Source organism: Trachinotus anak, unplaced genomic scaffold (assembly GCF_046630095.1).
Source record: "Trachinotus anak isolate AG129_WGS33_773 ecotype Australia unplaced genomic scaffold, CSIRO_AGI_Tana_v1 ptg000009l, whole genome shotgun sequence".
Taxonomy (NCBI): domain Eukaryota; kingdom Metazoa; phylum Chordata; class Actinopteri; order Carangiformes; family Carangidae; genus Trachinotus; species Trachinotus anak.
The window spans coordinates 16,196,667-16,221,756 of NW_027273860.1; the positions used below are offsets into that span (position 1 = coordinate 16,196,667).

The 25,090-nt window shown below is 40.3% G+C and overlaps 1 protein-coding gene across 5 annotated transcripts; it reads right to left on the reverse strand.

The window, feature by feature from the left end:
* Positions 1 to 7,887: 7,887 nt before the first annotated feature.
* LOC139625529 (polypyrimidine tract-binding protein 2-like) lies at positions 7,888 to 24,967 on the reverse strand. Of its 5 annotated transcripts, none has more exons than XM_071485578.1 (14): positions 24,843 to 24,967; positions 23,485 to 23,512; positions 20,540 to 20,600; positions 17,951 to 18,123; positions 17,100 to 17,240; positions 16,001 to 16,156; positions 15,787 to 15,897; positions 15,433 to 15,643; positions 14,931 to 15,046; positions 12,853 to 12,886; positions 12,172 to 12,264; positions 10,796 to 11,012; positions 9,619 to 9,696; positions 7,888 to 9,419 (listed from the first exon to the last, which is right to left on the reverse strand). In XM_071485578.1, the coding sequence occupies exons 1-14, from the start codon at positions 24,848 to 24,850 to the stop codon at positions 9,290 to 9,292; spliced, it is 1,557 nt and encodes a 518-aa protein (XP_071341679.1). In that variant the 5' UTR covers positions 24,851 to 24,967; the 3' UTR covers positions 7,888 to 9,289. The 5 variants fall into 5 exon arrangements, with proteins under 5 accessions (XP_071341679.1, XP_071341682.1, XP_071341680.1 ...); XM_071485581.1 differs by having other exon boundaries at positions 20,582 to 20,600; positions 24,843 to 24,963; XM_071485579.1 differs by having other exon boundaries at positions 15,445 to 15,643; positions 24,843 to 24,963.
* Positions 24,968 to 25,090: the final 123 nt, after the last annotated feature.

The following is a 25,090-nucleotide window of genomic DNA, read 5'->3' on the forward strand; positions in this document are numbered from 1 at the left end:
GTTTCGATGCATCATTACTGCCAACAACTGGTCTGAGATGGTGCAAGAGGAATTGTGGGATACACTACACCTGTGTCCTTGTATGTAAAAAAAAAAAAAAAAAAAAAAAAAAAAAAAAAGACAGGTTCACTCTTGAAATCATTGCAGTATAGTGGTGGTCAAAAACTCATCAAAATACCTTTAGACCTGAACTGAGTTGACTCTTACACACACCCAGAATCAGGTTTAATTGATTTCACTCTTATTAAGTGACATATAATCTCATCCAAATCGTCAAAGAAGATGAGGTAATACTTTGGTGCTGTTTGCTCTTTAGTGTGAATGTTCGAGTGACTTTTAAAAACCAAATGAAAGATCAATGATGAAAGTGCAGTGACAATAAAACACAGTATGGGAGATGAAAATTTCCAGTCTATTTGAAATGTAATTACAATGCGTATTCCTTAATTTGTCATAGCGCACGATTCTCAGTGTGGAGTTTCTGGCAGTAAAAGTAAAAGTAAAAATACAATAATAAACTCGTATCTAAACAGTTAGACCCTGTAGACCTGAGCTCCTGATGACGACACTCGACCTCTGAGGTTCAATTTGTGTCGCGCTCTAAATGACTGAAAATGATAAAGTTGCCGCCAGTGTGTTGATGTAAGCAGGCGTTGCTCCATCAGGGACCGGGCCCATCGGCATGACTTTGCGATGATGGAGATCCTGTCAAGCGTTGTCTGATGAAGATGACGCTCCACACTCAGGCCCTGGGACCCGGCAGATGACCTGATCCATCATCACGTAGACACACTGCTCCTTACCACCAATGCAAGGGGCTTTTATTTTGCAAGCGTTCAATGGAAGTGCTTGTGTCCTGGGTCCTGCTCTCCAAACAAAGATGAGATGATGTATCAAGGCAGAAGGGCAGAGCCAATCAATAGCTAGTCTGGCCAATGCATCACCAGGGCAGGACACTGTGGTCCTGTTCTCCATCACTCTGTTCATAGAAGATGGGACAAAGGCTTCTCTCTCAGGTGTTTAACTCCCTCCTGGGTTTTCACTGGCTTCCTCACTACTGAAACCTTTGGCTATTACTGGCTTTTAAAGTGATGAATCACTCGTGTTTGCATTTAGACCTACTGTAAGTCCTCAGTTCCTTTACAAGTACCATGCTTATTTTCAACACAAACAAACCATTTATCTCCTTATATTCAATAATGTGGTATCCTACAGACTGGCCGACCTATGTAAACTATGGCTATGTATATATGTATGTATATATGTATAGTTAATTTCTTTACTTCTATACGTCAGTCGGTTTTTAAAGAATCCCAGACATTTTCAACCTGTTTTACCAGATAATATCCCGACCCAGGACAGTTTGACTCAATTTGTGTTACTGCTGCGAGCCATCAATGTGGATTGTTAGTCCCTTCCCACTCAGATGGTCAAATCCTGTCAGCTGTCAGTCCACATGGCTCCACAATCTCAACTCGATTGTAAATTAACATCAAAAAATGTATTCTAAACTCCCCAAGTTTTAATCTAAACAACAAAAGTGTACAAAAATGTATTATACAGATTGATCTAGAGACCCACAGATTGGAAGTCACTGGACATCACTGACTAACTTTATATAAAACAGATAAACTAACAATCCCTTGAATAACAATAATGCTGTGAAGCTGAAATGCAGTCAACCACAGGAGACATTTCTCTGCAGAAAAATAACTTGTAGTTGAGTACTTTTACGAATGGTGTTATCATAGAGGTACTATTTTTATTTTATCAAAATATCTGTATTTGAATATATTTGCATATCCACTGTATTTACAGCGATTAGCACTGTCAGCTCACAGCAAGAAGGTTCTGGGTTCTATGTAGAGTATACTCCTCCCCATGAGCGTTACCATATTATAAAGGAAGTGGGTGTGGTCTATATAGGAAGCTGAATTTTTACTACCATTTATACATGCTTAGCGACTAACAGAATAATGCAATTAATCTAATAATAAAAAATATTTAAACCCCACCTTCAAAATAATAAATGAATAGAAATAATAAAAACTTGGGATGACTAAATAAAAGCTGTGTAACTGCTGGATGGAAAGTGAAACTACAATGGGAGGTAGGTGGAAAAAATACCTCTCAGAATTTAAATTTAAATTCTGTCTGCCACCGGGCACGAAATTTAGTGGGCAGATGAAGGTTCGATTTACGGCACAAAGGAAGTACGTCTGCCACTGCGGCACAGCTGGAGTAAAGAAAAAGAGTGGCGGTGCCAGAGGAGGCAAAGAAGGTGAAGAGGGAGAGTGAAAGAAGAGAAAGAAGAGGAGATAAAACTGAGAAAACCTCAGATGAGCGTTCACTCAATGAAGAGCGCTCCGGGACTTGAGAGGGTTCAGAGAAAGGGTTCAGTGTTCATTATTTCTCCTAGATCAAGTAACAAAACCTGCCTACTTGCTTTGTGTTTTACTCTGCCTCTATCATAGCACTGAGATCGGAGTTTCTAGTTGGGAGTCATACACACCTTTCTTGCTTTGGACAGTAGCAAGGCTGATAGCGGAAGCCATGTTGCTAATGTTACCACTGGCTACTGCTGGCAGCCAAAAACAAAGGAAACAGACATGTAGCTGACAGCGGTGCAGTGGACCTTGTCCTGGCATAAACTCACACTGTGACAAGGATTTGCATTACTCTGATACTGACAGAAAAATCTGAATCTGATGATTATGAGGCAGGCAGCATTTTATGTGAATTCCAGTGGACATGAGAGACGACACCACTGTAAATACTGAATCCTGCTGATGGCACTGAGGCGTGTATGATGCGTGCTTCGATTGGTGTCACATTCATGGTAAATGAGAAGACAGATGTGGAGAGGGCAGCTTCTTCCATCACTGCTGGGATCCACTGGAGGAAGAAGAGTTAAGATCCTTTCGTGAAAAAACAGTGCGAAGTGGTGGCATGCAAATCGTGTTGCGTATGGACTGAGCCGGCGTCGCTACCTTCTGTCAGTCTAAGCTAGGCTAAGCAGTCGCTGGTAGCTTCATATGCAGGTTAACGTGAGATCTGTACTGATCTTAGTACAGCACAAACCTGCACCCACCTGCAAGGTCACAGAAACATTTCTGCAGATAGCAGAGCTCTAGTGCAAGACTAAATTAGAATTTACAAAAGCAAATGATGAGCAGGCCCATTATCAGCTCACAACAAGGCAGGCAGGTGTGAAATTATAGGATGCATTCCTAAAATCTTCGTCCTTCATAGGACAGGAGTCAACGAGGCTGGTGCATTGAAATCATTTGAAAAAGTTTATTAAGGGGGCAGCGGAGTGATTTGTAAACAGCAAAAGCAAATAAGAGCAGAAATGATGAGAGTGGATAATAAACACCCGAGCAGTCATCTCATCCGCGTTCTTCCCGATGTGTCTGCGCTCCCTCGGGGCAAGTGGATGGAGAATTCTCTCGCATTCCACCAAATGTTAACACGTCTGAATGCAGTCAGTACATTTGGCCTCATGGGCTTCATGCTACAGTATGTTGAGGGGATCTTACTTTCCTTCCTTATTCATAATTTTTTTTCTGTGCACATAAAGGGAAAGCCTGTGCTGCTTCCCTCAGAGAAGGAATCAAATCAGCCAACAGCTTCCTGTCAGTGTCTGACAACCTGAAATATGAAAAGCAACATTGAAAAATTCAGGGTTTTTTTTTTTTTTCTTTTCTCATTTCAGACGGCTCTGTGTTAACATGTAGAGATTTCATTTTCAGGGTTTGCATAACTTCTTTCTCTCTGCTTGCCAATCATACAGCAGGCATGAAGCTCCTTGAGCCAGAACTTGGTGTTGATTGCTATGTTTTTTTTCCCTCATGTTAAGTATATTAAGGGGTAGAAACGTAACAGAGCTCATATGAATTTAATTCCATAACTCTGATCAAAAGGTTTGCTGTCATTTCTTAAAAGTAACTGCGCCAATCAGTGCTGATTCAAGGAACATTTTATTTATGATTAAATAAAATGGTGTAAGTTTCTGTGGCTTCTGCCGTCTTTCACGGAACTTTTAACCACAGAGTAACGTACTGCGAGCTGACCATGATTACTGATACGGTCAGTGGCAATGGAAATTCAGCACAGTCAGTTCAGTTTCTGTATTAAAAAATGTGTTAATTCATGAACTGCACACCTCTTGTACTGTTGCACGCTTGCATTCTTCCATTTAGCTACAAAACCTTAAATAACTGGAGCTACATCCAGGTAACTTCTTTTTAGCTACCTTCTTCTTCACTAACTTCATTGTTCATTCATTCACTTGGAAATGGAAATGGAATTACTTTAGATGTGTTACTGTAAAGGTTACGATTATGATCAGAAAAATGTAGAAAAGAAAAAAACAAAAAAAAAAAAACAATGTGTAGTTCCATTTTTGAGGAGGATTTCTGTGGCCATCTGAAATACATCACAGCCTCATAACAGACAAGTATAAATAAAACTGTCCTCCAGTAAAACTCAACCCCATTGGTTGTCTGTGCAAGCAGCAACGTTTAATTTTAGGCAACTGCTAGTGGCTGTAGTAGTGATGATGGGAGCAAAGGAGGAAGTCAGCTGACTTGGTGCAACGAGTGACAAAGTTCGTGTTAAGATGAGCTTGGTGTGGAGGGATGGGTCGACAATATACGGGACTTTCAGATGGGAAACTGGTTTTCACTCCCCAGTGTTATTTCTTTCATCCATGACCGCTCCACAACCACACAAACGTGGTTGTTATAACCATGGCATGAAGATCCACCACACTTGCTGTGGGCACACTCCTATTGTTGCTCCCATGACGACAATGATCCGGTATGCCTGCCGCTGGAACACTCCTATCAGTTTCCATCACTAGGTGAAAATGTCTTTCTTTCCCATTTTACCTGAATGCTGCACAGGATGAAACATTACTTTTTTGACAGCTTTGATTACTGTCCGCTTAGTACAGTTGTAACTAGGCTTGACTGTATAATCAACCTAGTTACAAGTCTTGTAATGGTGTGACTGAACAAAGTGGTGAGTTTAGTGTGAAACTAACCACTTACAATGTGACAGTTGGTAGCTTCATGATTTGCTCATCTCTCCAATAGGATCTCTGCAAATTAATTAGATTATAATTAGAGAGTCCAGCACTGACCCATCATTTCCTGACCACTGTGAAGAAGTACATATGAGTACATATAATGTAAAACCAGAAACACTGACTGTAGGCTACAGCTTCTTTGTTTATGTTTTCATAATTGCGTCATTGTCTTCTTCATTTGAAAAAAAAATGTCTTCTGTGCAACATAAGGTTAAACATGGAAAAGGAAGGAAGATTTTTGGTTTTCTCAAGATAACGGGATATTTATTCCATTATCTTGACATAACAAAGCTCAGTTATCTTGAGATAACAGGATATCTCGGGAAATCTCCTGATAATAACTTGTTATCTCTGAATAACAAAAATGTGTTTTCTCTTGATAATATCTTGTTATCTCAAGATAATGAGCTTTGTTATCTTGAGATAAAGGGACACAAAAAAAAAAAAAAAAAAAAGGCAAGTATGGCCTTTCTCGGCCTCCGTAATTGAAAATCCACTTTCACAAGAAATAAATGCATATGTATGTTAATATTAAAACAATTGTATTTTTTCCTACTGTGTTAAAGAGCTATAGCTAATAATGTGAAAAGGTCATTTTTCATTACACTGAGATTCCATTTGCATTAATTATTTATTGATTAATTTATGTCAGTGCTGCAGGACCTCCCTCTTCAGTGACTAAACCTGTCAACACCACACGGCTGATAAGCTTAATTTCACAGAAACACTTTCATTGGCTACAGTCTTGTGCAATTAATGACACATTATTTTCAGCCATCTGAAGAGTTCCTGTTTGTCTCCTTTATAATTCATAAAGGAAAGAAACATTGCTGAATAGCCCTGATGAAATCCTGCAAACAAACGACCATCCTATAGTAGAGGTGGATCTGATGATAGATCCACTGCCCTGTGTTCAGTCCATGCGCCACACTTTCAAAACCTTGAAAAATATTTCAGTAGGCTGTGTACTTGAAGAAAGTGTGGGATGTGCATAATTTAAATCATAGAGGAAGCCAACATCTAGCTGGAGACATGCAGTGATTTTATTCATATTCGATTCCTGCATAATGGAACTACGTTTGATAAAAGTCTTGTAAAGCCAAAAAATAAGAAATACTGAGGTCATGATTCAAAGTCTCCATAACCAGACACTAAAGTATCTTAAACTGTTTATTATATGTATATTAATTCATTTTTAACATGATTAGTCAGGTAACGATTGACATATTTCATGTGTGTGTGTTTTGTTTTTATAATATATATTTATATGATTGTATTTTATGTTCCAGGTGTTAGCGAGTTTAATTTGTCACACGCCAAGGCAAGCAGTGAAATGAGTTAGACTCTGGAGCAGGGAAGGCAGTGCAAAACTATTATTTCTGAGAAAAAAAAAATATTAAGAAAGATAAAGCATATATCACGATAGTTAGACAATATCTGCCCAAGCCTGATGGACAGTTTTCAAAAAACGGATCAACATCGATGCAGCAGAACCAGATAGATGGTCGTTTTTTTCATTCCACACATTCTTCTTCCTTATCAAAACCTTTTGCCTACATTACACACAATGCAACTCGAATAGCTAAACATCAGTCAGACATTTGGATCTGTTGTGGTAGTAGCAGCTAAAGTAACCTGGGGCCTCTAGCCTCAAGCAGATCAAAGGAGCGGGCTGCAGTCTGGTAAGCTCATTTCTTTCTAACTCCACACCCCCAGATATTTTCATTTTCAGACATGTAGTCATCAGAACCAATTGACACTGACTCAGATGACCTCACCTGAGGACATTGATGAGACTTTATGCAGCTCTGCCTGAGGACAGAAAAGATTTTATACAACTTTCTTCTCATCTGCATTAGTACTTACGTACACCTACAGACACACTTTAATGTGTGAGATCAGTGTAGTTCCCCCTTGATTTCTTGGCCAGCGCAACAAGCTGTAAACACGGCGAAGACGTACCATCACCTTACACAGTAGTTATGGCGTATTAGCTATTCCATTTATCCTGGAGGGTTGTGAGGATGCAGAACACCCTGGACTGACAACCATTCACAACTATGAGCAATTTAAAACTGCTATTTAACCTAACCTGCAAATGTTTGGACTGTGGGGGGATCCCAGAACATGCAAAACCCACACAGAAAGGCCCCTGCTGTCCAGCAGGTTCAATGCTCTGAGGTGACAGTACTAACCACTCCGCCACTGTGACATCAAAAATTCAAACACAGAGCCTAGACAATACCTTAATCAGTTTACTAATTTTCAAACTGTATGATGTAAACTCGTCCAAGTTCCATCCCTCCATCAGTTGCATTCACCAGCAATACCATGAGGCTTTTGATGTCTTAGCACATCCTATTATCTGTACTTGTGCCTGTAGCAATGTGACTCAAAGATGCTCCAAAGCTGGCATTAGCATAACATGCAGAAAGCTTGGAAAAATGACAACAGAGGCCATTTATGTAATTGATAAAGGTGTGAGAGCAAGTTGATAGATCAGACAGATTGTCACGAGAGCAGAGGCCCTTAGAGACTGATTAGGTACCTACCAGAGGAGAGAAGAGCAAGACATCAGAGGAATAGATTGTGTCAGTTGGCAGGGTGGGAAACGCATCAAGAAAATGTACTTCTTGTCCTATGAATTAGCACCATCAGAGGGCTCAATCTGGCATATTAGAGCTTGTTTCAAGTGTCTCCAAAATGGATTTTGGCTTCCTTCCCACCCTGGGACTGAGGTGGTTTCAGAAGTGAGCGGAACAGACAGAACAGAGAATAGAGACAGAGGAGGTGAATGCAGCGCTACAGAAGAGTTTTATTAGGCATGCTACAGAGGTAATGCAGTGTACACGAAAAGACCATGAGAGGGAAAACTCAAAAAGCAGGAAACCAAGTCGCACCTCCCCTTGTTAGAAAATAATCCAACCTTTAATTGTGCCTCTTCAAAACTATACCAAATCGTTACATTTTGAGCTGTATAAAATCAGACTTAGAGGAAAAAATATACATAATTATTATTTCTGAGCAAACACCTCAAGTCAAGAAGTTTTCTTGTATCAAAAAAAACAAGTGGGAATTAACTCAACACTTAACATTCTGGGCATTTTTCCTGAAATGCAACATTTCATTATTTTCAAATGCTTGTTTTTTTTTTTTTTTTTGTTAAAATGAATTAAAGGAACACTAAAGGCACAGAAACTTTGGTCCAACCGAGTAGCCCTCTCGAGTAAACTGTCACATGACAATGAAATCACAGTGGACTCATCTTCTATCTGCTTCCACAGCATGCAACACTTTCTGATGTGAGATCCTATTGTCACTATACATGCTTAGAAAACCTTTGTCACTGACAATTACATCTCACTGATATGAAAAGCATGGAAGGCTTCAAAAAACACAGATAAAGAAATACTTAGCCGTGAGCCACGTTATGATAGTTCATCTTAAGCATGAATTGTGAAGCCCAAACTGGGGGAGTTCAATCTTACACTGAACATACTTGTGGAAAAATGGAATTCAAGTTAAACTGCCTGTCACAGGCTGCTGTAAAAACTCTTAAATGTTTCCTCAGGATTATACCTCTCTCCTGCTGCTAAACTAAAAAGGAAAATGTTATGAATCTAAAACTCTGAAACAAAACAAAAAAAAGCGATGCCTGGTTGGTGGCAGAGCTTCAAAAACTGTAATAATAATGTCTCGAGGATGACAAAACAGCTTGCATTCTCACCAGCCACCAAAAATATTCAATACCAATGTGCCTCAAAAGCATAGGATGAGTATTAATGAAGATGTCCATCTGTATAAACAGCTGATGATGTCAAGTAAGGCACATAAGTACTTTATCTTTTCAACTAAATCAAGAATTAAACATCGATCTACATCAAACTATCGTAGAGGGGGACAATCAATCATGTCAATATTTTTGACATAAAAATACAGAGGTACAGTTAAGAATAGCTGGGAGGATCCAGTATCTGCAACATATTCAATTGTTTTCTTAAAAAATGATGCAAGTCAAAGGTTTCAGTGTCTCTCAAGGAATGACAGGATCAACAAAACCCCAACAACAAAACTGATGAAATCAATGTGGTCCCCCCCCCCCCCCCTCGCCCCAGTGTCCAGACACAGTCTGAAAGGTTGCTGACCGGCTCTGAGACAGTACACCCTGGTACTGTCAGGAGTTTGTGGGTCACATTCTCAAATGGTGGACTTGGAGAAGGAGACTCTCAGGTGCTGGTTGCCTCCCATGTTGTAGTTGTGAAGGTCGATCAAGGCCTGGATAGCTTCCTCCACTGTTGACATCTGGATCAAAGCCATTTTGCGATCCCTGGAAATTGTGACAAAGTGGTTGAGTGCCACAGAAAACAAATGTTGCTGGGGTATGGGGCACCCATAAATAAGAAATGCAAGCAAGAATCACAAATTGTCCCAGGATAATTTCCCTGACAAATCCCTGTCAGGTAAGTTCAGTGGGTAACGGGAATGTGATGTATTTTATGTGGCTTATTTTTTAAAGGTCTACCTACTGGAAAAACTTGAACGCTTTCACAGTGCCTCCAGCGTTGGAGAAGAGCAGCCGCAGGTCATCCTCCGTCACATCTTGTCTGTTAAAATGAAGGGCACAGATTACAGCTAACAGTCGGGAACGAGTTTCAGACAAGCCGTGGGTCACTCAGAGACTTCACCATCAACAGTTTTCAGAGGGCTTTGGCATTATGCAGTTCTAATGAAAGACAGCTAAACATCAACATTATACATTTATTTGTCATTTTTCATTGGTTTCAGCTCATTTCCATTCACCTCCACTGAACTGGGCTTGAGGCAAAAATCTAAAGAAAGGTTTGATATCTGAAGTCCTGGACAAATCAAACAAAAACTATCTGCATGGCTAGATTTATTATGGAACTGTTTTATTAGACCGCGTTAGCTTTAGCTATGTGTTCCTAATAAACTGACAACTGAGTGAACGTTTTGTAATTTGGGTGAACTGACCCTTTACGCTAAGCTATTATACAAGGCTAAATATCATTTAAATATTTCACCTGGATTTAGGGGTGGGGGTTTTAGTGTCAATTTTTGGCCTTATTGACATTGTTGGGTTCTAAAAATATTTTTTTTTCTCTGCTTAACTTTTTTTTTTTCATTAAAACACAAAACAAAAAGCCAACATTTTCAAGATCTGTTTGATGTTGTTTTATCACAAGGGATAGACAGGGCACAGTGGTTGGTGCAGTGGTTAGCGTTGTCACCTCACAGCAAGACATGCACATTAGATTAACTGGTGACTCGTTGCCCGTAGGTGTGAATGTGAGGGGGAATGGTTGTTTGTCTCTATGTTATCCCTGTGATTGACTCTGTACAAGGACCTTATCCAGATACAATCACAGTCACAGTCACTAAACAAAACCAAGAGGCTGACCACTCCATTTAAAGTCCTGGTGTTGTGCATGACTCACTGTCATGGTTTACTGAGACACTTATGGAACTGAGTCATCATGAATTTTCTCTCATCTGCTCTTCCTGCTGAGACTGATGTTCCATCCCATGTTGCATATTTTGCAATCCTGCAATTACAAACTACTGCAGTTCCCTGGTGGGCCTGCATTAACAGCCCCAGGTGTTCCAACGGATATTTGAGACACAGCTTCTCCAGCGCCTGACAACAGAAGACACTGATCCCAAGCTGACTGAGGTGGTACTTACGGGATGTTGGAGAGATGGAGGGTGGCAGAGGGAGGGAAGATGTTCTGGAAATTTTTGGATCCAGGTTTCTTGAAGCGGTGAAGCGGGGAATTGGCATAGTCTTTGGTCAGGCCCTGGTCGTCCAGGCCATCACGAGGCAGTGCCACTGTCTGGTGCTTAGACAACGTCACCCGGATGATCTTCCCGTACATCTTTTGGCCATTCAGGTGGCTCATTGCTTTGGCCGAGGCAAAGAAAGGGAAGGTTAGTAATGAGGATGCTGCAGCCTGTCATGAGGTATTCACTGGCTCTTCTAACTGAACTCAACAATAAGAAAAAAAACTGTACAGTCAAAACTAGACCAATATCCAAATGAAAAACAGCTTGTTTTTACATCTTAAGCATTATGAAAAACCTAAACTGACATCCCCGTTGTTTTCAGAAAGTTAATGCTGTCAGCTACCGTTAAAATCTGTACACATTCACCTGGCTGGTTGCACAAGTAATACTTCATCTAATTATAACTCAAACAACTAACAGTTGCCATACAGTAACTATCAACTAGTCATAGGTTGACTGTGACTGTTTAGGACAGATTTAGACATTAGATTATGCTGCAGGAATTATCTAGTCTAGTAGTTCACTGTACATACAGTATTTTGTCATTGCCCAACCATAGTTGAAGTTATTTATTCCAAGTTTTGGTGGTGGATAATCTGTTTAGATGATGAGCCATGATGCAAGTATCCTCCATACCAAGCTGTTTGGATCTAGGCGTGGGCGATATAACGAATACACTCAATGTAGTAAAAGACCTCATCACGAACATCGAGTAAAAACTGTCACTCAATTGTTTTAAGCCACGGGCATGAAATTCACTTTGGCGCTTTGGTTTTCTTGCTCTCTCATAAGGCTGTCTCCCCCACAGACAACACACTCCCCCGCCCATCCAGAAAACTCTCCTGGGTGCGTGCGTGTGACGTAGGTGAGGAGTGTGTGTTTTTGTATCTGGAGCGGAGGGAACTGGAGAGAGTGAAAGAAGTGAAGCACAGAAGTGAGTTCATATGTGTTCAGAAGTGGTAACTGAAGATGGAGGCGGACAAATTAGTTCATAAAAGAAAGCGCACTGGGTTTGTTTTAATGTCTTTCTCAATGATTCTGGACGGACGCACTTTTTTTGTTGCTTTGGGCTCTGGTTTAGTTACAGGTCAAATTTAACTTGTGGCAATTTCCCCCTTGTTGCAAAAATGGTTTAATGCAGACAAATGTTGCTCGGACTAGAATCGTACTGTGGTGATTACCAATATTATTTGAAGGCCATATCGCCCTGCCCTACTTGGATCAAAGACTATTTAGATCTGAATGGCTAAATTTGGTCAGGTATGACATCTGCTTACCTAGCTGGGCCTGGTTGGCATCTGACATCTGAATGAGAGCGCTGTCCTTCTTATTGTAAAGGATTTTCACCCTCTGGACATCCCCATACACTCCTGCATTAAAGCCGCAGGCAGGAGGAGAAGAGGTGAGGTGGAGAGAAGGCAGACAGTTAGACAATTAAAAAGTCAGCACTGGAGAAAAAGGATATTAACAGACAAGAAGCTAAGAAGAGAGAATAGGGTACACACAAGAAATTTACAGTAGACTTAAGAGTGAGAGGTGTGTAGAAAGAACAGGTAAAGACAGAAGAGACACCCTCTAAACAGATAAGTTATCAAGCTGTGTCAGATGTCTATAAATAAAAACAGCATGCAAAAATAATTACTTAACCATAAATTAATAGATTACAAAGGAATTTTAGGGCAAAGTAATAAACATTAACCCAAACCAATAAACAGGGGACAAAAAGGTACAAGCTACTGTCCGCAAATAAATATACATAATAGTAATAATAATAATAATAATAATAATAATAATAACAATAATAATAATAATAATGACAAATGTGTCAAAGATAGAATGGAAATAGAACAAAAAGAGGTGGTAGAAGAGAGAGAGAGAAACAGAAAGAGAGAGAGAGAGAGAGAGAGAGAGAAAGAGAGAGAGAGAGAGAGAGAGAGAGAGAGCTAACGATAACATACCGAAGAGGGTAAACAGACTTTGGGGCGTAACCATCTTTAGAGGGAGAGAAGAGCAACAAGCAGCGTGAGACAGGTAGAGAGGTAGAAGAGTCGGAGCGGAGCGGAGGTAGAGATGGACAGATCGATCCAGAACGGAGGTAGGTAGGAGGAATGGTGGTTTTTGTTTTCCCCCCGGAGAGTGATGGAGGTGGTGGGTCATGGAGGAGGGGAGCAGGCGGCAGAAGAGTCATGGTGGGGGGATTAAGAGGGGGGAGGAGGGTGGTTATTGTGGGAGGAGGAGGTGGAAGGGGTGATTTGAGGGGTTAAAAATTACCCAGCAGCACATGAAGGGAGGGGGAGGCAGGATGAATGAAGGGGAGAAGGAGGGGTGGGAGAAGAGAGAGAGGGGGGAGATGAATAGGGAGGCAAATGCAAATTGGGGGGAAAAATAAAAAATAAAAAGTGAGGAGGGGGGGGAGGGACAAAAAATAAAATATAGGTCAGTACACTGGAATAATGCAGGTAGTTTGGTCAGAGATAATGGCTTGGATCAATGTTTTCTTTAGTCAAAATACAGCAAATAACTTGTGCCAAAATGTATTTCACCCTGGACAAGCATGGGGTAAAGGTACATTCTTGTCAAAATCATAATAAAATCAACAATATAAAGTCATAACCATGGGATAAAAACAACATGCAGCAGGTCAGACATCTGAAGATCTACAATCTTTCAGCGAGGGAGAATGGTGCTACAACAAGATGAGAAGCTGAGGGGGGAAAATTAGTTAAGAGACCATGCATTTAAAATTTTGTCTAGCAGTACAATTTGGCATGCAAGAGTTGATGTGAAGGCCATTTGAGTAAAAGGTGGCATTCACACAAGTCCAAGAAGCTAAAAGAAGGCTTAAGCACAGTATCTTAACGTCACAGGTTCCATTTGAATGGTTTAGATACTGTCAAAGGCTCCAGGATGACACATTCATTCACAGCCAGAGAGAACAGACTGATGAGGAAAGAGAGACATTAGGTGGGACAAATTAGATGCTATATAAGTTACAATTTTAAAAAAAAGGCAGAGGAAGAGGGAGAAAAGACAGCAAGTGAGCTTTTCAGAGACGCAGGTATTTGTTCCCAGAACTGAAACACAGGCTAGGAGACCACAGAATGATTTCATATGAGCTTTCATATGAGCTGAGGAGAGGTGAGGAGAGCTTAGAGAGAAAAACAGAAGAGAGACAGTTAGCCGAGTTAGATACAGTTTGACAAGAGAAGGGAAGGGCAGAACATCGGAGGAGGAAAGAGGGGAGGGCTTCGGTGTGGTGACAGAAACAACAAATCTCCCTCTCTTACAGGGACGTAATGAGTCCTGACCAAAAGAAAAAAAAAAAAAGCAACAGCAAGGCCCTGGGCATGTAAAGGACACTAGAAAATACAGCAAAGAAAAGGTTAGACAAAAATTCTTGCTTCATATTAAAAATAACTAGAACAACAACAGGACCAGTCCATTTCTTTTAAAAAGGTTTCGATTCCAAAAGTGGAACATCAGTTGTGTCCTAGGACAGTTCAGTGATTAGTGACTATCAGAGCAGACTATAAAACAGCACCCAAACTGGCAGCTCCTCAGAGGTTCAAAATGTTACCTCATAAATGACAGAACACATAGACTAGATATTATCAGCCTGAATACAAAGCGAAATTTTGTTGAATAAAAAGGTGAAATAATTCTGTGGGAACTAAAACCGCCCTCTTGTTCTCACAAGTTTATATTACTTAACGTACTTACTTTAAAATGAACTGAAAATTGTAACTGTCCAAGATCACATGTAAATTAAATACATTTAAAATTAAGTGCTTTAGTTTAATTGATTCAAGTTGAGTTCTCAGGTCAAATATGTACAAAATATCCCACCATGGACCTTCTTAATGTATCCTGAATGGCAGACACAAGACAATGAAAATGGTAGCAAAAGGAGGACAACTGGGCGTAACTAACAAAAAAAAAAGAGAGAACAGAGGGATGAAGGTGGTGGGTAGGAGTGGTGGAGTTCAAGCCTTAGATGGTCCATTTTACTGGTGGTGTTTGGATATGTGTTACTGACCTCCTCGTTGAGGTTGCTGACCAGCAGGACCCCACTGGACCCTGTCTGTCCAGCTAGGGCCACCCTCCCTGCAGCAGCAGCAGCTGCTGCCGCGGCGCTCAGGGGGTTCAGGGCTCCTGACAGGAAGGAGACAAAACAATCATGGAATGGAGAGCAGCACTTCCACTAAACTGCGGCATTACACTGAGCAGGATATAACTTTTAAACCAGCCAAATAATTTTTTTTTAAATTTCTATTAAAAATTCAACAGCAGCAGCCATCACCTAGTATATATTAATTGAATTTACAGTGTTTAAAACCTACACAGTGTTTACAAATCATTCAGACTTCCACAGAATCTGATCAAAGCCTTGAAAGAATAAATTCATACTATGTGAAATCTAATCCTGCGGCCTTGTAATTTACAACAGTCTGGTCATGACCACAAGTTAAAGCATTTAGCATGTAGGCAACAATAACAAAAACAAAATAAAAAGGAAGAAATATAAAAGTGTGATCTACCTGGGATCTTACCGAGGAGGGAGTTGGAATCTTTGCTGAAGGCAGCGGCCACTGTGGGGTCAAGGCTGGGCTGGCCGTCACCAGCTGGAAGCTCAGGTCGCGTGTAGTCACGACTCTTATCATTGTTGTACTTGACATTTAGGTTAACCAGCTTGGAAAAGTCGATACGCAGCGTGCAACATGAATTGTAGATGTTCTGGCCATCCAGTGCCTGGCAGGGGAAAAATCATCATCCTCCACAGTCAACTATTGAATTTGTTAGTGCAAAGTGCTAACAAACAGTTAGCTTGATGATAGGTGATTAGTAATAAAGGTGCATAACATGAGTATTGGGAGCTGCAGGTGACCACTCACCAGTTTGGCCTGCTGTGCATTGACAGGATCACTGAACTGCAGAAGGGCCTGGAACTGATTGTTCTTGGTGAATGTGATTATCTTCATGACTGTACCGAACTTTGAGAAAATCTGCCAATGAAACAAAGACAATACAAACTTTCACATTGAATATTTTTTAACATGCCAATTGAACAATTTCTTACTGTGTGGGGTGACAAAAACTGTTGCTTGCCTGTTGCAGTACATCCAGCGTTACAGGGTAGAACATGTTGTCAATGATGATCCGCAGCACAGGACTTGAGGCTGCAGCGAGTGCCTCCTGCACATCCGAGCTTGGTGACCCACCAGACTGGACTGCTGAGACCGCCTGCAGCACTGCCTGGGTCCGCTATGGCCAAACACAAGCTGTCAATCACTGTTTTTAAACAATGAAGCACACCAGAAAAGCGGATAACCCATTTCCTTAACAAGCAAGGCTCAACCAAGACTGATAAAAACAGGATCTGAGAGGATGTCAATTAATTTGGGGATGACATTGGTGACATAACAATAAACTGCAATGACAATGACATTGACCCCAAATTTGTTTTGTGGCACACATAATCCTCATTAAAGCATCTTGATAACATGCACATGCACAAATGTTACCATTGGTGATAATGGTGTCCCGTGGTGGTGGGATACTGCAATTTTTTTACATCAAGAGAATGTATTTCTTGTGATTTCCAATACAAGGTTTTTAGGTTTGTTTGCCTCTGCAAAATCATTAATGTCATTGTACCACAATGCTGAAATGCAGATATATAACATCATTTTCCATTTTTGGTTTACATAAATACAGGGTTTTGTTTATGTGTGGGTCATTTGTGCGGTGTTTTATTTATCTTTAAGGTCACTTTGATTCTGACTTTAACTAATAACAATGTAAAAAATTTTAATTAAAAAAATGTTTAAATGTGGGACAGTTATGGTGATGAAGAAGAATGGTGAAAATAGTTGCGAGCCCAGATAACAGCAATTGACATCTATGTCCAGACTTGCGAAATATTAAAATAGGCAGCCACTAAGGTTGCTCTACACTCAGGTTACTAACCTTACTAACCTGGCTGTAGGTTCACAAATCATACAGTCAGGTTACTAACCTGACTGTGTGATTAGTCAACCTACAGAAAATTAAATCAGCAGCTACGTCTTGAAGACGTCACCTTGGCCTCTGAAAACCTTGTGTGTTCATTTTTCACTATCGCACAGACAAAACAACTAATCGATTATTTGGAAAAAGAACCGTCAGATTAATAAATAATGAAAATAATCATTAGTTGTAGCCATACCTGATTGCCAGCATCAGTTTTCAGTTCTTTGTGATTGGAGTACTGAATATAGACGGGGACATTGCGGATATGAGGAGTTACAGTGGTGTAGTAGTTAACCATAGTGATGGCTGCCTCCTCTGTCCCCATCTCCAAGAATGCCTGAAAGTAGAGCAAACAAAATTCACATTGTTACCACTCAAGAAGTAATTATCTGATCATTTATAAAACACTCCACCCCCTTTACTGAATGTGTTCAATTGAGATTTTGCCCTCAGCAACATCTGATATATAACCTCTATGCCAGAGGTCAATACTTTGAAGTGTTCACTGAGTGAGTTGTAATTCACCACTGTGGTGGCAACACAAACATTATCAGACCAACACAGACAAGTTGTATGAACGTTGAGATGAGGCAGCTGTTGATCGATCAACACTAACAGACACACCAACGCTGGTGCTGTGAGGAGAACAATGTAGCTGTACTTTACAGGAATCTCAGGGACAAATGCCAAGTATGTTCTACAGCCCTCCTCAGCAGACAGACAATAGGCTCGAGGCCAGCTTTTCTATGGAGCTATGGGCAAGTTTCAGATGCGGATTGAGATAGCAAGACTCACTGTGTCCAAAGTATTTGTGTGGTACAGCAAGATGTCAGCTGACAGGTCAAGACAAGACAAATCTGACCACTGTTGTCCAGGGAAAAGGATTACTCTGACTTTTTTTTTTTTAAGACAATTTAAACCACTTATAACAACCCTCCTCCACTGGCTCCATCTGTATACATTTATCTGTTATGTCAAACGGATGCTCAACAACTGTTTTGCAGGAAAATCTACAAATGCACCTTGTTATGAATTTCTTCCACTCACCTGGTTTTTTCCCTTTAGCGTGAGGATATTGGTAACTTTGCCAAAAGGCAAGCCGAGGGCGATGACTTCAGTCTCTGAGGCCTCGTTGGGCAGCTTCCTGATGTGGAGCACACGAGACGGAGGGGCCTCCTCCACCCTGAGCTTTTTACTGTCACTGCCATTGGAAGCCCCGTCTACAATTTTAGCATAAGCACTGATTAACTACACTAATCAATACAATAACAGTCAGCCTCATTTAAACGATAAGGTTGGCGATATTCAGTATTTTTGTTAGTGTCAAAAAATCCCCTGAAAGGACCAAAACCAGAGATCCCTCTCTAGATCTACAGACCATCTCTAGTCATTCAATATTCTGCTCAAAAGAACAAAACAGACTACTAATCTATTACTCCATACTTTGACTTCTTTACTTTGTCTGTGACTCTCAGCTCTAAAACAGCTGGTAATGGTCATTTTTAGCAACATCAGTCAAACAGAAGGAAGCAGTGTACTTGGGGACTGAGTTCAGTGGTGGACAAACACACATTTGGCACTCTAGGTAGTATTTCTGGCGAAAGGATGGTGTATATTTGAATCAAGCTAAACTACAGTGTGTGTTCATTGTAATGGGGGAACATTTGAACAACAATGAAGCTATATGGTACAGAGGAATGAGACAGATCAGACTTAAGATACATAGCGGTTGTTAGTAGGATATTTACGTTGTTGGTTCAGCTCTCTATACATGAGATTTGTTGACAAAAAGAAAAATATATAATCTCACCAAACCTATTCTTTACCCAGTAGCTCCCCCAAACCTCAAAATTTCCTCCCAGGCCATAATAATGTTATCAAACTCAACTCTGAATGTGTTTTTGACTGCTGCAACAATATTATCAGCTTCAGTATTTGCATGTTAAGTGCTGTATGAGGAGGTTTTGGGAGACTCTTCTCTGAGTTAATACACAGGGGGTGTAGCTCTTTTTAATCTTTATTTGCTTTACTGGCAACATTTACACTCTTGGTACAATTCTCTACATAAAGTGCAGACTTATGTATGTACTTACTTATTGTGTACATAAGCTTGGTGATTAGACCAAATTTATTCAATTTACATTTGTGAAGATAAAAGCTTTTATTCTGAAGGATTTGGGCCTGAAATCTTGTTGTGACTAGTTGATCACAAAGGCAACTCTCCAGACTGCATTTGTTTTGGTCACAAACACAGCCAAGAAATTTGCTGCACAAGTAGATGAACAACGCAACGGTGGCCAATATATCATTGGCCAATAAGCAGGAAAATGAAATTATTGTTCATGTTCCGATAACAGAATTTCAGCCGACAACTACTGCCAATAATGCGACGCGTCCTGTGAAGTGGGAATGCCTCTTAAAACCAGGCTCCCAGTGGTGATTTCTACCCCTCTGCCTCTTCCCCCTTCACCTGCCTTGTGTCCATTACTCTGGGCACTATTTGCCAGGCTGAGCTCCTCACACATGTATAGCCAAGAGAGAGCAAAGGCCACAGAGTAAGCAACAGGCAGATCTGCGATTGTCTTTTCCCTGAGTTGACAACAACAATGCTCATTAGATATGAGTGCAACAAAATCCATCAGTAGCTGAGACAATACGAGCAACTGATCTCTTGTACAAGCAGAATAAAAACTTTCCGAAAAGTGACATCTTCCCTCCTAATCCACAACATGGATTCCTTTTAAACCGACGTACTTGTTGTGCTAACAGTGAATGAATGCACAAACAAATGCTAATTGCATGTAGCAGTTAAGCCAAATTAGTCATGCATCTATAAATAAGTTTATTTGGTGGATTAGGGGAATCAGTGTCTGACCATTTGATCATTTGGTTTTGTCAAACAATACCTAACCCACTTATGTTAAATATTAAGAGGCCATCTGTTACAAATCCTCCTTTTTCTTTTTTGAAAGCTCTTGTAGCAAGACTGTGAAGTCTTGCATTTAGTAAAATGCCTGCCATCCATCTCTGCAAGACTGGTTATTCAAGATCACCAATAGTTGACATTGTAAAGCTACCAAACACAAAGGCAGTCTGAGAATCTTTATCTCACTTTATTTGACAGTTCCCTGGGGTGACATTAGCTTGGATATGTAGTAGCAGTGTGTAGCAATGGCAGACTGGGACGTTGATTAAAGAGACAATCTCCCAGAACCCTAGTGTATGCCTTTCACATTGTTCTTATTTTGTTGGCAGCTTGTTTAATAGTCTAACTTTGTACGTCTTCTCTTTGTAGCAGTGTGAACAGCTCTTTCAGTCATCCTTAATTCTGCAGTTTTCTTTGAGATGCTTCTGATATCATCCAGTGAGCAGGCATTAAAATGCAGTGGTATCCACCATGTCTGTTCTAGTCACATGCTGTGGTGTGTGGGTGCCCACCTACTGAGGAGCGTGATGTTATTCAGACACTAAAAAGCTCCCATGAGAGAACAGTTCAACTCGCGCAGCCTGTTTCACTCTTCTAACACCTATTAATGCTTTGATTCCTCTTAATGCCGTCTGTCACTACCGATCAAATGGCTTCATGCTAATTCTGTCAATCCCCTCCCTATTCAGGGGTGGTCGGAACGAACTCACCACTGATACTGCTCATGCCAGAGTTGGGACTGTTGTACATACTCAGCTCATCTGATCCTCTCTGTGGAAAGAAAAAAATACAAAGAGACAGTCAGACACAGTTGTGAAATAATAGGAAAAACCATTTTCATTTTCCAGACTGGCCCTCAAAGACAACAATAAAACAGAGCTCTCTGAAGACAGTTTAAAGGAACAAAAGGAGGGTAGAGGAGTAGGTGGAAAGGGACATAAAGCATCAGAAGAGTGGTCTGACTCCTCCTCTGCTGGTGTGGGTTTAATCTTGCTGAATTTAAGATGTCAAGATGTGTCATTTCATCCTGAGCTACACTAGGTCCCAGAAGGCTTGCTGGAGCTGACGGGCGCCTTGTGCTCTTAAACCTGACTGATGGGATGACGAAGAACCTGGCTAGGGACCCATTACACACACAACTTTATAATAGCTTCATACACCCTCTCCTTGTTTCTGTCTGACTGAATTTGAACCAATTGTTCTTCTGTCACTAACATTCTTTATGGTTACGATAAACTAGATGTTGTAGGCCCTGCTACAGCGGCATGTCACAAATAAATTGAAAGGGTAATAAAGTTGTCTGACTTAGGTCAAAATGTGAGCATGCAGTGCACAAGCTACAAGAATCCCAAGACATGATTTCTTGCCTAACAGCTGGCAACCCTCTCTGTTTTGTTTTTGACATTGAAATATTGATGAAATAAAAAGGGCGGCAAAGACCACCATATCAGAGGAATCAGTATTTTATCACTGTTCCGTTTCCTTTCGAAAGAGGACTTTAACTTTGTTTTGTGCTGACAAAAATGCAGCTGGCACTCAACAAATCTGGTTAGGTAGCTAGAACAACAACTCACATACACAGGGAAACAGGTTTGTTCAGTGATCAGCAGGGACAAAAGCCTGACCCATTTCATTAAAGACACCCTAATGCTATAAAACCTCAAAACAAATATTTTAAAGACATCAGATTGTTCTGGTGTTAACATGTGGCTACGGTGTTGAGAATAGGAATCTAAAATGAATTGTGGTCTAATTTTCATGGCATGTCTCTTCATTTTCATTTTATGGATGTGTGTTGTCTTACAAAAGGTTTTGAATACAGCCATTAGTTTTCTTTCTTCTATTCTGTAGTATCTACTATAAATCTATTGTAACCACCACTCCAACAAATTGTCATATCAACAATTATATTAACTCAGATGTAGGAAAGAGGGATGACACAATGATGAAGTGAAATCTAATTCTCACTGTGATGAAAGTATATGTAACATTAGAACTTAACTGATTAATAGACAACATTTATGGTGTTTAATTAATAATTGAACAAAAAATGCCAAAAATGATTTGTTCCAGTGTGTAAAATACAATTTTTTGCAGATTTTTTGAAGTCTTATATGATAGTAAATTGATGAGGGATGCAACTAACTATTATTTTCATTATGGATTAATCTGCTGATTATTTTCTCAATTAATCATTTTGTCTATCAATCAGAAAGAAAAAAACTACTTCACTAAAGCCCAAGGTGATCACTCAATTATCAAAACAGTTATCAATCTCTCAATTAACTCATCTACTAATCTTTGCAGTTCTAGTATCTTCTTCTGGAGAAAACAAGCAATTTGGAGACACTGCCTTGGCCTCTAGTAATCTGTAACAGGCATTTTTCAATATTTTCCTAATAATAAATTTATCAAGAAAACAACCTTCAGATAATTCAATTATGAAAATAATCACTATTTAAGGCCTGGTGGAAGTTTATACAGCCCCCTTCAAAGATAATGGGACAGAAAAATATTAAAAAGAATCACAGCTTCTAGAGCTGACTAAGGCCCTGTTCAGACCTTGTATTAACATCCATCCTGAGTGGACAACTCTACGTACAGGTATGAACGCACCAAGGACGCACATTCAGAGGTGGTCTGGGCCACATGTGGCCACATTCTTTTAGCATCCTGGCCATATTGAGGGACCACCTACTCCGTCCTCTGCCACAGTCTAATGAGTCCCATCAAGTTTATTTAATAAACTGAAAATATTTTACTATTTGTAATGGATAAAACTTTATTTCACTATAGAGCTGTGCGCAACACATTGATTTGCTCAACCTTTCATTAGCGCTCACTCTCTCTCTCTCTCTCTCTCTCTCACATAAACAGAAGCACATTGACAATGGACCCGATCCCTCAGATTGGCTAAAAACAACACCGCATACCTGTTTATTTGCATATGAAGCGGGGCAGTGAGATCCGATCACAAGTGGTCACTGGAGACAAGTGGACACGCATTTTAAAGACAGGTGTGAACAGACTTACTTAGAGCTGACCACTTGTGGTCGGATCTCTCAGGACGCATGTTAATACCAGGTCTGAACAGGGCCTAAAAGTCAAAGACTTGAGGTCCCTTGAGGACTTGAGTCAAAAAGACCTAGAGTCAACCTGCATTTTGTCAGTCAAATCACTGCACTTTTTTCTGTGTGATTATATACGGAGCAATGCAAAAGCAACGGCACGACAGGATGTAAACCACACACACATTGTCTCAAAATGACCAAACCACAAAACTAACTGTGATGGAAGCAGAAAAGGATGCTGGAAACACAATACAGAACAACTAATCCAATATTTTCACATTACAGACAATGAATAAAAACATTAGAATGTGGGTCTCATAGGTAAATTTAAAAAAGCTGATTTCTTTTAATCAAGTCAGAAGTATAGCTATTTGACCACTCACAGCTTCCCTCTTTGAGACCTTCACTAATATTGTTTCAGTATCTGTTGTCTAATCTTAAGTGTTTTTTGTTCAAAGCAGTGTGCAAGTAAAAACAGTGTGGATGTTGTTTCATAATGCAACCAAAAACACCTACAGTGTCCAAATCAGGCTCATGTGATTTGTGGACTGAACACTAAGCAAAATCCAAAGGAGAAAACTCACCTTCACTCCAACTGCAACATCACTGATGCTGAAAGACAAATAATTTCCATTTAGTCAAAATGAAGGGATTTAAAAAAAATGGAAAAACAAAATCAAATAAATACAAAAGTAAGAAAAACAAGACACGGTCAGATACGCATGCATTTGATCTCAATCACCTCACTTTTTGTAGACAGTAACTAGTCAGCCAGTTTTAATGTCTCTTTCACTTTTACTTGGTGACAAAGTTATGTTCTCATGCATCATACACTGTATTTAAAAGTGGCATGATGTAATTTAAACAGATTTTGTTAGAGTAAGCCAGATGACACAAACATATTAAAAACTGATGCCAGTTATGTAACTCCAACTACAAGCACAATAACATTATTAGTCCCATTGAGAACTTTATTGTATACTGTTCACAGAATGAATATCTACTTTTACATGCCCAGTCTTTTGAACAGAATGCCTCAGTGCTTATCAATATACCTCTAATTCACACTTACCCTAATGCATCAAAGTTACTATTTTGTTAAGTGTGTAGCTCTATAACGGTGTAGCTATGCCTGTATAACCTCTTCTTCACCACATCAAAACTATCTGGCTTCATGCTGTTTTGGGGTTTCATCCACTCGTTCCCAAAGGACCCATTCTCAAGTACCGCTGAGGTCATGCTTCATTAAACAGCACTGGATGGTCAACCTAAATTCTTTGAATGACACACCCTAGTACACTTATTGTAACATTTGATATTATGGCCAACCCAGTATATCGCTAATGGAGTGATAACAGCTATAGTTGACATTTAGCACGTTGTATCATTTCACCCGTGCTGTTTTACTAACGTTGGACTGGACAAGTGCTTGTTCACATGTTGATTTAAAAGCAGACACATCCTATGCTATCTAAGACTCACTAGTTGTAGCCACTGGACACGCTCGGTCAGCTAAAGCTAAACTGGCTAGCTACAACACAAAGGACCAATGGCACTATACATTAGCTAGCACAACGGTTTGCTAAGCATCACTAGCCGCTTCATTAGCACGCAGTTGTAAATCTCGACTCCGGAGGAGGACTTGATAATGAAACTGTACCAAAACGTCTCGCTGGGACGTCGCCATATATACCAAGCATGTTTTCATCACATGTGAGTTACAACGCGGCTAATGTAATAAACACAGGGCGTTAGCTAAGTTATGCTAACATGCTAACATTAGGCACTTCCTTAATGGCAGGGAGAGCGTGGCTATGGAAACCCGTTAACACAAGCCCACCACTCCTCCTCGTCCCCATAACATGACGCATTCACATAGTCAAGGCTCTGTGCTGCCTCAATCTGTAACAAGATGTAGTTAGCATCACTGATAAAACATTACCCGTCCATTTCTGTAGAGATTTCGTAACGCGTCCGCTTTCAGTCCTGTTTTCTCTCCAGTTTACACCTACACTGCGCACACACACACACACACACACACACACACACACACACCAGAGCAAAATGGAGGCAAGACGACGGCGCGGCGGAAATGAACGGAAAGTTCCGAAGCTATTGATCGCAGCGAAGGCACTGTATTTGTAGCTTGTTGATGAGATATTAGCCATGTACACGGGAACATCTCACTTG